Source organism: Arachis ipaensis, chromosome B10 (assembly GCF_000816755.2).
Source record: "Arachis ipaensis cultivar K30076 chromosome B10, Araip1.1, whole genome shotgun sequence".
NCBI lineage: Eukaryota > Viridiplantae > Streptophyta > Magnoliopsida > Fabales > Fabaceae > Arachis > Arachis ipaensis.
In genome coordinates, this window is record NC_029794.2 from 33,247,520 (window position 1) to 33,260,645 (window position 13,126).

At 38.0% G+C, this 13,126-nt stretch overlaps 1 protein-coding gene across 1 annotated transcript; it reads left to right on the forward strand.

Moving 5' to 3' along the window:
* Nucleotides 1,638-4,864, forward strand: LOC107620500 (putative mediator of RNA polymerase II transcription subunit 29). The gene is made up of 2 exons (XM_016322649.1): nt 1,638-2,332; nt 3,895-4,864. Exons 1-2 carry the CDS (start codon nt 1,638-1,640, stop codon nt 4,862-4,864), a joined length of 1,665 nt encoding a protein of 554 aa, XP_016178135.1.

The window sequence follows — 13,126 nt, forward strand, 5'->3', positions numbered from 1 at the left end:
TTCATTAGGGGGAAGAGCTCTGTTTATTTGAATGAATTGATAACTCTTCTTCTCCTTCTTAATTCAAGTGGTTCATCCAAGAGAAAACTCTTGTTCTTCAAAGATTCAATCACCATCGAGAGAGGGGTTGAATCTATGTGAATTATGTGATGAACTTGAGAAAGGAGTCACATAATTTAGTTTAGAGTTTATTCTTTCATAATTTTCTTGATTAATACACTTTGGGTTGGTATGTGAGATGTAACCACCCTTGGTTGAGATCCTGGGAATTGTGTGGCTTGAAAGATTAGTTAATATGTCATTTAAGTTTCTTGCAATCTAAGTTTCTGTTATTTACTTTCAGTCATTTAATTCTCCTTCATTACTTCAGTTTTTTAAATATTATTCTTGTCATTTAACTCCTTGCAATTTCTTTCAAGCATTCAAATCTCATGAAATAAAATTAATGTTTGCTTAACTAAAATACCATTTAACCAAAGTTGCTTAATCCACCAATCTCCGTGGGATCGACCTCACTCCAGTGAGTTTTACTACTTGATACGACCTGGTATACTTGCCGGTTGCACGTGAAGTCTAGTTTTCACATATCAAGTTTTTGGCGCCGTTGCCGGGGATTGGAAAAGAATAACAATGATTAAGTAAATGGTAGTTTAGATTAAGCATTTTTCTTTTCTTTGTTAAGCCCACTAACTGTTTGAGATTTTGTTTCACTAAATTTAACTTCACTCTAGCAATAGAGTGCCTTACTTGTGTTGTTGGTTTGTGTTTGTTGTATGTCAGAAGCAAGGAGAGAAGTAGTCACTTCTTTTGATCCTGAAGACGAGAGAACCCTCCGAAGACTAAGAAGAGAAGCAAGAGGAAAGGGGATAATTGGTGAAAAGAAATCCGAAGGAGAAAACCAAGTCATGGAGGGCAATTTGCACAACCCTCCTGAGGGAGTTGCTAACAATAATGGACCACCTAGAAGGGTGCTGGCCTCATACAACATCCCTGATCCACGGCATTGTGGGAGCAGCATTGTCACCCCAAATGTCCATGCCAATAATTTTGAGTGGAAACCCCAACTCATCACTTTGGTACAGAACAATTGCTCCTATGGAGAGGGGCCTCTTGAAGATCCTAATCAACACTTATCTGTTTTTCTGAGGATATGTGATACGGTTAAGACAAATGGAGTACACCCAGACATCTACAAGTTGTTGTTATTCCCATTCTCTTTGAGGGACAAGGCAACTCAGTGGTTAGAGACATTCCCCAAAGAAAGCATCAACAATTAGAATGATCTTGTGAGCAAGTTTTTAGCCAAGTTTTACCTACCTCAAAGGATTATTAAGTTGAAGACAGAGGTCTAAACTTTCAGTCAAATGGAAGGAGAATCACTGTATGAAGCCTGGGAAAGATATAAGGCACTAATGAGAAGATGTCCACCTGACATGTTTAGTGACTGGGTTAAACTCCAAAACTTCTATGAAGGCTTGACTTTAGAAGCAAGGAGAGGATTAAACTACTCATTAGGAGGATCACTCAACATGACGAAGACTGCTGAAGAGGCTCAAGACCTTATTGAAGTTGTTAAAAACAATCAATATTACTACTCATAAGAGAGGCATCATAACTCAACCCCAAAGAAAGGTGTGATGGAGCTTGAAGGTGTTGATGCTATATTAGCACAAAACAAATTGATGCATCAACAAATCCAACAACAAATGGAAATGATGGCGAATAGAATAGATGGCCTCCAATTAGCCTCAATGAGTACAATAAGTCAACATTCAATTGAATGGGGCCAAGGTGAAGTAGGCAATGTTGAGCAGCAACAAGAACAAGTTCAATACATGCAGAATGCTTCAAATTCTTCTCAGAATGAATTCCATGGTGACACATACAACTCATCCTGGAGGAACCACCCCAACCTGAAGTGGGGTGAGAATCAAAATCAGTGGCAAAAGAACAACAACTCCAACCACTCCCGCAACACAAACAACCAAAATCATTCATCTAACAATACTAACCAATACAAGAAACCACAAAACACATATCAACCACACCACAACAATTCACAAATTCACCAAAATAACTTCTCCACACCACCATTCAACTCACAAAATGCCCACTTCAATGCTTCTAACAACTTCCAGCCACAACAATCACACCCTATCATACTACCCATTGACCATCATGAAACCAGGATCTCAAGTCTTGAAGCAGCCTTGCAAGCCCTTACCCAAAACACACAGTCACTTACCCAGACCACTCAAGGTTTAGCCAAGGGGCAGGAGACCTTGATCAAAGGACAAGAGAGACATGAAGAAACCATGAAGAGCCTTGAGCGGCAAGTGGGACAATTAGCCAAATAAGCTGAACGGCCAGCCAATGGTCTCCCAAGTGATACAATCCCCAACCCAAGAGAAGAGTGTAAAGCTGTGCAGTTAAGAAGTGGCAAAGTGGTGGAAAAGATTCAAAGGACATCAATGAGGAAGTGATAAACCACTATTTTATGGTTTATCTTGTACTCAATTGAGTGGTTTTTATCAACTCTTTACCCACTTATTCATACTATTTGCATGGTTTTACATTTGCCTTCCTAATTATGTGCTTTGATTGAAAACATGCTTCTCTGGCCTTAAGTTCCCTATGTTTAATCCTCTCTCATTACCATTAGATGCCTTGATATGTGTGTTAAGTGATTTCAGAGATTACAGGGCAGGAATAGCTCAGAGGATGGAAAGGAAGCATGCAAAAGTGGAAGGAATACAAGAAGTTGGAGAAATTGCTAAGCTGTCCAGCCTGACCTCTTTGCACTCAAACGGCTATAACTTTAGCTACAGAGGTCCAAATGATGCGGTTCCAGTTGCGTTGGAAAGCTAACGTCCGGGGCTTTGATCTGATATATAATATTTTATAGTTTCCCTGACGCTAGATGACACAAACGCGTGCTCCACGCGGACGCATCGCAGTGGCGAAAATCAGCGTGGCAGATTTCTTCTCCAGCGATTTCTGAGATATTTTCAACCCAGTTTGCGGCCCAGAAAACACAGATTAGAGGCTATAAAGTGGAGAAATCTATTCATTCATAATAACAAGCTCACAATACACAATTTTAGGTTTAGATATAGTTTTAGAGAGAGAGGTTTTCTCCTCTCTCTTAGGATTTAGGATTAGGATTTCTCTTACTTTTAGGATTGTTTCTTTTTATCAGGTTCAATTTTTCTTTTATTTATTTTCTCAATTTAATTTATGAATATCCATGTTAAGATTTGATTTCTTTTATTAATGCAATTTGAGGTATTTTCAGATTTAATTTTGCTTTGCTTTATTTATATGGATGCTTTTAATTTAACTTAGATATTTTCTTCCTTTTGGCTCTGGTTAAGTAATTGGTAACACTTGAGTTATCAAACTCGAGGTGTTGACTAAAAATTGGAATTCTTCAAGAATTAATTCGAGTTCCATTAACTCTAGCCTTTCCCAAGGAAAGACTAGGACCTAAGGAATCAAAATTAATTCATCCACTTAACTTACCTTCATAGTTAGAGGTTAACAAAGTGGGAGAAAAATCCAATTCTCATCACAATTGATAAGGATAACTAGGATAGGACTTCCAGTTCTAATACCTTGCCAAGAGTTTATTTTATTATTACTATTTTATTTTTCTTATCATTTAACATACTGGTTCCTTACTTTCAAAACCCCCAATTTACAAGACTCATAACCAATAATAAGAACATACTTCTCTGTAATTCCTTGAGAAGACGACCCGAGATTTAAATACTTTGGTTATCAATTTCAAAGGGGTTTGTTACTTGTGACAACCAAAATTTTTGTAAGAAAAGACTTTTGTTGGTTTAGAAGCTATACCTGCAACGAGGATTTATCTGCGAATTTCTAGACCAGGCAAAAGTTCTCTCTTCAGGAAGCAATAAAGTCTAAAGAAGAGGAGAAGATAGACAATAGGAAGGATGAAACAGCATTAACCTCCAAGAAAGGCAATGAGACTTTGAAGCCACAACAAGATGACAAGAAAGAAGGTGTAAAGCCCTATGCACCCAAACTTCCCTACCCACAGAGGTTACACAAGGAAACAAGGGACCAACAATTCCCAAAATTCTTGAAAATCTTTAAGAAACTTGAAATCAACATTCCATTGGCCGAAGCTTTGGAGCAAATGCCATTATATGCGAAGTTCCTTAAAGAATTGATCACCAAGAAGAGAAGCTGGCAGGAGAAAGAAACCGTGGTTCTTACTCAAGAGTGTAGTGCCATCATTCAAAAGGGACTTCCACCAAAACTCAAGGATCCATGCAGCTTCCTTATACCATGCACAATTGGGAACATGGCCATTGATAAATCACTTTGTGACCTGGGAGTAAGCATCAACTTAATGCCTCTTGCTATGATGAAGAAATTGATGATAGAAGAGGTTAAACCTACAAGGATGTCACTACAACTTGCTGACAGATCCCTCAAAATACCAAATGGAGTAGTGGAAAATCTCTTGGTGAAAGTGGGAAATTTTATATTCCCAGCCGACTTTGTATTCTTGGACATGGATGAAGAGGGGAGTAACTCGGTCATTCTTGGTAGACCTTTTCTGGCCACTGCCAGGGCAATTATTGATGTTGAGAAAGGAGAAATAGTTCTCAGGATACATGAGGAGCAAATGGTTATCAATGTCTTTAAGGCCATGCAATACCCTGCAGAGAAAGAGAATTGCATGAGAGTTGATGTGGTGGACACTTTAGTTGAAGAAGTTCTTGTAGCGAACCAACCAGAGGAAATCAAAGACATACAAGAGGGAGATTATGAAGAAACACAAGCACTGGAAGAACCAATCGAAGCCAAGAGTGAACGTGCATCACAATAAGAGTTGAAACCTTTGCCTCCTCACCTTAAATATGCATTCCTTGGTGAAGAAGATAGATTCCCCGTAATCATCAACTCTACCTTAAGTGGAGAAGAAGAAGAGAAACTCCTTGTTGTACTGAGAGCTCACAAAGATGCCCTGGAATGGACCATTGATGATTTGAAAGGTATAACCCTGCCATATGCATGCACAAAATACTCTTGGAGGAGAATTCTAAACCAGTGGTACAATCTCAGAGAAGATTGAATCCCACAATGAAGGAGTTTGTTCAAAAGGAAGTAATGAAGCTATGTAAGGCTGGGATCATTTACCCAATATCTGACAGCCCATGGGTTAGTCCGGTTCAAGTGGTACCCAAGAAAGGTGGCACAACTGTCATTGTCAATGAGAATAATGAACTCATTCCCATAAGAACAGTGACATGGTGGAGGATGTGCATTGATTATAGGAGGCTAAATGATGCCACACGAAAGGATCACTTTCCCCTCCCTTTCATTGACCAAATGCTTGAAAGGCTGGCTGGCCATGCTTATTACTATTTTCTTGATGGATATTCTGGCTATAACCAAATAATAGTTGACCCCATGGATCAAGAGAAGACCTCCTTCACTTGCCCCTTTGGAGTCTTTGCATACAGGAGAATGCCATTCGGATTGTGTAATGCCCTAGCTACCTTTCAGAGATGCATGCTATCAATCTTCTCGGACATGGTAGAAAAATTTATTGAAGTTTTTATGGATGACTTCTCTGTTTTTGGTGACTCTTTCAATGCTTGCTTGCACCATCTTACCCTAGTCTTGAAAAGGTGCCAAGAAACCAATTTAGTTTTGAACTGGGAAAAATGCAATTTTATGGTACCCGAAGGAATTGTCCTTGGTCACAAGGTTTCAAGAAAGGGTATAGAGGTTGACAAGGCAAAAGTAGAGATTATAGAAAAACTTCCTTTACTAGCTAATGTGAAAGCTGTTAGAAGTTTCTTGGGGCATGCTGGATTCTATAGACGATTCATCAAAGACTTTTCCAAAATAGCAAAACCACTAAGCAATTTGCTGGTGGTGAGCAATTCTTTTTCCTTTGATGATGAATGTAAACATGCCTTTGAGACTTGAAGAGAGAACTTTTGCGTGGTCTAGAAATTCGCAGATAAATCCTCGTTGCAGGTATAGCTTCTAAACCAACAAAAATCCTTTCTTACAAACGTTTTGGTTGTCAAAAGTAACAAACCCCTTTTAAAATTGATAACCGAAGTATTTAAACCTCGGGTCGTCTTCTCAAGGAATTGCAGGGAGGTATGTTCTTATTATTGGTTGTGAGTTTTGTAAATTGGGGTTTTGAAAGTAAGGAACAAGTAATTTAAATGACAAATAAAATAAGTAAATAACTGTAAAATAAACTCTTGGCAATGTATGAGAATTTGAAAGTCCTATCCTAGTTATCCTTATCAATGGTGATGAGAATTGAGTTTTAATCCCACTTAGTTAGCCTTTACTAAAGCAAAGGAAGGTCAAGTGACTAATCAGTTTGATCCTCAGGTCCTAGTCAATTCCTAAGAAAGGACTAGAATTATTGAAGTTCAATTCAATTAGTAAAGACAACAATTATCAATCACGTTGAGTTTGATGACTCAAGAGTTACCAATTAATCAACCAAAGCCAAAAGGGGAAAAGTAAACTTACTCGAATAAAAATATCTTCAGATTGGAAGCAACAGTAGCATAAATAAAAGAAAGCAATAATAAACTGAAATGCCTCAAATTATATTAAATAGAAATTCAAATCTAAACATGAATGGTTCATAAGCCAATTTGGCAACAAAAGTAATTAAAGGAAAGCATTATCTAGAGGTAAAAGAGAAAATATAAAGTAAAAGAAATATTGAACCTGATAAGGAGTTGGAATACTAAATTGAAATAATAAGAAATCCTAATCCTAAAACCTAAGAGAGAGGAGAGAAACTCTCTCTCTAAAAACTACATCTAAACTATGAAAAGAAAATAATTGGAGATCCCTTCTTCTGCATGGATGCATTCTCCCACTTCATAACCTCTAATCTGTGCCTTCTAGACTTGGATCTGGGCCAAAAAGGGTTTCAGAAATTGCTGGGAGCGTTTTCTGTAATTTTTGGTGCGTGGCGTCGTGGGTTACGCGGTCGCGTCATCTGGAGTTTTCCTTGTCACGCGTTCGCTTCGGTCATGCGTACGCGTCATCTGTGTTCTGCTCATGGCGCACATCTGCATCAGTCACGCGTTCGCGTCGTTGTCTTTTCGCGCTAGGCATGCGGCCGCGTCGTCCATGTGTTCGCGTCGCTGCCAGTTTCTTCAAAAACTCTATTTTGTGCTTTCCTTCCATTTTTGTATGTTTCCTTTCCATCCTTTAAGTCATTCCTGCCTTAGAAGATCTGAAACTTCTCAACACACAAATCACGACATCGAATGGTAATAAAGGGTAATTAAAATAAATAATTTCAAAGCATAGGAAACATGTATTTCACATATATCACATAACAAGGAAGGGAAAGTAAAACCATGTAATTTTCATGAATAAGTGGGTGAAGGATTGAATAAATCTCTTGAATTGAGCACAATATATATCATAAAATATGGGTTTATCAACCTCCCCACACTTAAACAATAGCATGTCCTCATGCTAAATCCAAGATAAAGAATAAGGTAAGGTTAAAGTGGTGGAATCTCATGCAATGCAATCTATTCTAAATGCAACTACCTAAATGCGTCATGCAATTCTAATTGTTATTCACTTGTATATAAAACTTACATGTAGTTAAATTAATTCACATTCTCAAGGAATCATATATGCATAGCCAAACCCTAGATAATGTTTAAAGCACTTTTACAATTGAGATGGGTAAAAACATTTTTCAAACTTGCAAGACAATTAACAATTCAAGCAAAGATATATGGTGATGAGCTATTGAACCCTCACTGGATTTTGTGTTTACTCTGTAGTTACTCAGTGTTTATTGGGTTAATCACTCTATTCTTCTTTTTATCCTTACTTTCTATAACTTTGTTCTTCATCTAACCAATCAACAATTGTAGAATACAGACATACAAAAATTATGAGGTCTTTTTCAAGGTTGTAATGGGGCCAAGGTAAAGGTAAGGGTATATGTATAAGGCTAAGTGAGCTAATAAGTGAATCCTTGATTAGTCTAAGATCTCACCTAACATACATATTTTGTAATTCAAAGCTTCTTAACCTATTTGCCCAGATTTTCTCACTTTGTATTGTAAACTCATGCTTTAACTTAAATTTTATCCCATGTGCATTGATTCTTTTAATTTTGCAATTGGGGAATTTTTTGTATCCCCTTAATTAAATACTGAAAATAAAATTTTTTTTAATGCACATGGTAATTAAATTGATTTCACATGAGCATGCTTCCCAAAACTTTTATTTTGAGTATTTTTATTCTTTTTAACTTTCTACCTTTGTTTCTATCATCCATGTTCCCATAAAGTTTTCCACACTTAAAGAATACACAATTTCTATCTTAAGCTAACCAAGGATTTAACTTGGGATTTTTATTTTGTTTTTCTCCTTAAGGCTAGTAATGTGGTTTATAGAACAAGAGGGGATTAAAAAGCTCAAGGGGGCTAATAAGGGTGATGTAAAAGGTAGGCTAATTTGGGATAAGTGAGGAAAATTCAAATGATGGCCTCAATCATCTCTTAATATGTATCTATACTCTATAAATGGACATATAGATTAAAACAAAGTAAAGAACATCAGAATAAAAAAAGAAGGACGAAACACACAGGAATGAAAATTATGGTTTGAATGTAACCATACAATTAAGCTCAAAACTCACAGGCTGTGTGTTCTCTAGCTCAAAAATCATATATCAGTTATACATGTCATGCAAGTAGAAATTAAGAGTTCCCATTATTCTCAATGTAAAATTTTTTTGGGTGGCTTTAAAGTTTTAGTGTTCCTCCTTGATGAAATGTTGTTAACTAACTAACATGTTATGCTATATATACAAGGTGTGTGGATTGTTTTTGATTATGTTAAAGTCTCTAGTTTACTTCTTTTTTATTTTCAATTTAAACCAAACTATCATATGCTAAAAGGGTAAACTATACTAATTAATCCACATATTCTATAACTAATAAATTTAGAATTGCAACTAGACTAAATGGCTAAAATATGAACTAAGGTGCAAAATGCAGAAATAAAAGTAAAAACACATGAAAAGAACAACGTATGAGTACTGAAAGATAAAAAATAAAAATAAAGATAAAAATACAGAAAAATAACCAAAATAAAATAAAAGGGTCTGTAGTGGTTCACCAAAAAAAAAGATACGCCAGAGATGGCGACCTCCCCACACTTAAAATAAAGCATCGTCCTCGATGCTCACTCAAGCTGGGTGTGAAGGAGTGTCATCACTGGAAGGATTGACTGCTGGAGTCTCGGTGGTGGCCTGAGGATCTGCAGACTGGATGAGGGTAGGAGGATCTGTCTACTGTAGAGGAGGCTCTGACTGGATGGGAATCTCTGGATCTGCGGCCTGAATTTGGTGTGGCACCTCCTGCTGTGGTGCAGCCTGCTCCGGTCCTGCCTGTGCAGCCTGGGTAGGTGTCTCCTCCTCGTGATCATCCTCCTCCACCTCAGATGTATCAGAAGGGGTGTCAGGCTCGGAGGGGATGTCGCCGCCGGATCGGATCATTAGTTTGACGTGCTCATAGTGTCGCAACAATCCAAGCGGGCGAAGAGTCGATGCACCAAATGGTAAATAGGCTCAGGAGCGGCTGGAGGTGCAGTGGGTGGGGCTGGTGCAGTAGTGGAAGAGAAAGGGGCAGCTGAAGGCGTGGCTGTCTCATCAGAAGCAGTAAGGAATGGAGGTGTATAGCCTAAAGCCCGAAACTTCCTACTGTGAGGGATAATCTTCCTGCAGTCCGCAGCAGGTGGCTTCTCATCAGCATCCTCCCAAGGCACGTCAGCTCGGTGGCCTAGCTGGGTGACCAGGTAAGGGAAAGAAAGGGTGCCTCTGACATGGGCCCTGGCCATAAAGTGCCGGATGAATCGTGGGAGGTACAGGTCCTTACCCTCCATCATACACCAGAGAAGGGTGATCATAGTGGCAGGCAGCTCCGTCTCATGAGTGCTCGGCATAACAAAGTTGCTCAGAATCTGGTGCCAGAGCCGAGCGTCATCATTTAGATACATCAGCTTGATTCCCTTAGGCATGGTGGTGTTCTTACCCATGACCCATGGGACAGTAGGGTCAAGGGCTATCCTCTCCTTGACAGCATCCCAGTCGAATCTCAGAAACCTCATATCCACTTCAGCCCTTTGGTAACCGTCAGGCTGATCTGACTTAGGCTGAAGGCGCAGAATATCCTCAATGGCCTCTTTAGTGACCAGTATCTGTTTCCCTTTGAGGTGCACCGCATCCAGGGAAGTCTTGAAATAATTGCAGTAGAACTCTTGATGAGCGAATAATTTATACGCTTTTTGGTATTATTTTTAGTATGTTTTTAATATATTTTAGTTAGTTTTTATTATATTTTTATTAGTTTTTATTTAAAATTTACTTTTCTGGACTTTACTATGAGTTTGTGTGTTTTTCTATGATTTCAGGTATTTTCTGGCTGAAATTGAGGGACCTGAGCAAAAATCTGATTCAGAGGCTAAAAAAGGACTGCAGATGCTGTTGGATTCTGACCTCCCTGCACTCAAAGTAGATTTTCTGGAGCTACAGAAGCCCAATTGGCGCACTCTTAATTGCGTTAGAAAGTAGACATCCTGGTCTTTCCAGCAATATATAATAGTCCATACTTTGCTCGAGATTGGATGGCCCAAACCGGCATTCCAAGTCAGCTCTAGAATTCTGGCGTTTAACTCCAAAACTGGCACAAAAGCTGGAGTTAAACGCCCAAACTGGCACAAAAGCTGGCGTTTAACTCCAAGAAAAGTCTCTACACATGGAAGCTTCAATGCTCAGTCCAAGCACACACCAAGTGGGCCCAGAAGAAGATTTCTGCATTAATTACTGATTTCTGTAAACCCTAGGCTACTAGTTCTCTATAAATAGGACCTTATACTATTGTATTTACACACTATCGATCTTTGATAAGTCTTATGCTATCTTAAAAACGTTTGGAGGCTGGCCATTCGGCCATTCCTAGTCTTTGTTCTTATGTATTTTCAATGGTGGAGTTTCTACACACCATAGATTAAGGTGTGGAGCTCTGCTGTTCTTCATGAATTAATACAAAGTACTATTATTTTTCTATTCAACTCAAGTCTATTTCTTCTCCAAGATATTCATTCGTTCTTCAACTTGATGAATGTGATGATCCGTGACACTCATCATCATTCTCACCTATGAACATATTCCTGACAACCACCTCTATTCTACTTGCAATGGCTTGAATGCGTATCTCTTGGGTTTCTAATCTCATATAGGAACCTTCGTGGTATAGGCTAGAATTATTGGCGGCCATTCCTGAGATCCGGAACATCTAAACCTTGTCTGTGGTATTCTGAGTAGGATCTAGGAAGGGATGACTGTGACGAGCTTCAAACTCGCGATTGTTGGGCGTGTGACAGACGCAAAAGGATCAATGGATCCTTTTCCAGCATGATCGAGAACCGACAGATGATTAGCCGTGCGGTGACAGCGCATTTGGAACGTTTTCACTGAGAGGACGGGAAGTAGCCATTGACAACGGTGATGCCCAACATAAAGCTTGCCATGGAAAGGAGTATGAATGATTGGAAGAAGGCAATAGGAAAGCAGAGGTTTAGGAGGAACAAAGCATCTTCATACGCTTATCTAAAATTCCTACCAATGAATTACATAAGTATCTCTATCTTTATTTTATGTTTTATTTATCTTTTAATTATCAATTCTCCATCACCATCTGAATTCGCCTGACTGAGATTTACAAGGTGACCATAGCTTGCTTCAAGCCGACAGTCTCCGTGGGATCGACCCTTACTCACGTAAGGTTTATTACTTGGACGACCCAGTGCACTTGCTGGTTAGTTGTGCGGAATTGTGACAAAGTGTGATTCATGTTTAAGAGCTCCAAGTCCTTTGGCGCCATTGTTGATGATCACAATTTCGCCTACCAAGTTTTTGGCGCCGTTGCCGGGGATTGTTCGAGTTTGGACAACTGACGGTTCATCTTGTTGCTTAGATTAGGTACTTTTCAGAATTTTTAAGGATGAATTCTAGAGTTTTAAGGTGATGTTCTTATCATCATAAAAGCTGATTGATTCTCATCAATTTAGCTGCTGAATGTAATGTGCTGCTGAAGCTTGGCCAAACATGTCTAATCTTGTTAGACTGAAGCTTTAGACTAATATTGCATGATTCCTGGAATTCTCATTAAAAGTTTTGATTCTCTTTATTTTCTTTTTCCATATAAGTTTCGAAAATCCACAAAAAAGTTTATAAAATCATAAAAATAAAAAATATTTTATATTTCTTGTTTGAGTCTAGTATCAATTTTTAAGTTTGGTGTCAATTGCATTCTTCTTGCATTTTTCGAAAACATGCAATATGTTCTTCATTAATCTTCAAGTTGTTCTTGATGATTTCATTGCTCTGATCTTTAAATTCTCTTGTTTTGTATGTTTTATTATTTTTCATATGCATTCTCAATTTCTTAGTGTCTCTTATATGAAAATTCTTAAGTTTGGTGTCCTGCATGCATTGTTTATTTAATCTTAGTTGTATTTTTTTGTTGTTATTTCTCATCATTAAAAATTCAAAAAAAATTTCAAAATTATGTCTTTTCAAGTCAATAATACAGAGAATTGAAGATTCAGAACATTCAGCAGAGGAATCAAACAGAAAAAGCTGGGCGTTCAAAACGCCCAGTGAAGAAGGAAAACTGGTGTTTAAACGCCAGCCAGGGTACCTGGCTGGGCGTTTAATGCCCAAAAAGGTAGCATTTTGGGCGTTAAACGCCAGAATGGATGCCATTCTGGGCGTTTAACGCCAGAAGGACACAAGAGGGAAGATTTTGTTTTTAATTCAAAATTTTTTTAAAATCTTCATAATTTTTCAAAATCAAATCTTTTTCAAATCACATCTTTTCAATCATATCTCTTCAAAATCGATTTCTTTCCATTTTTTTTATTTTCGAAAATCCTTGTTATAATTAAAGATTTACTTCAAAATTTTCAAGTTGTTACTTGCCTATTAAGAAAGGATCAAACTTTAAATTTTAGAATCATATCTTTTAATTTCTTGTTAGTCAAGTAATCAACTTTAATTTTAAAA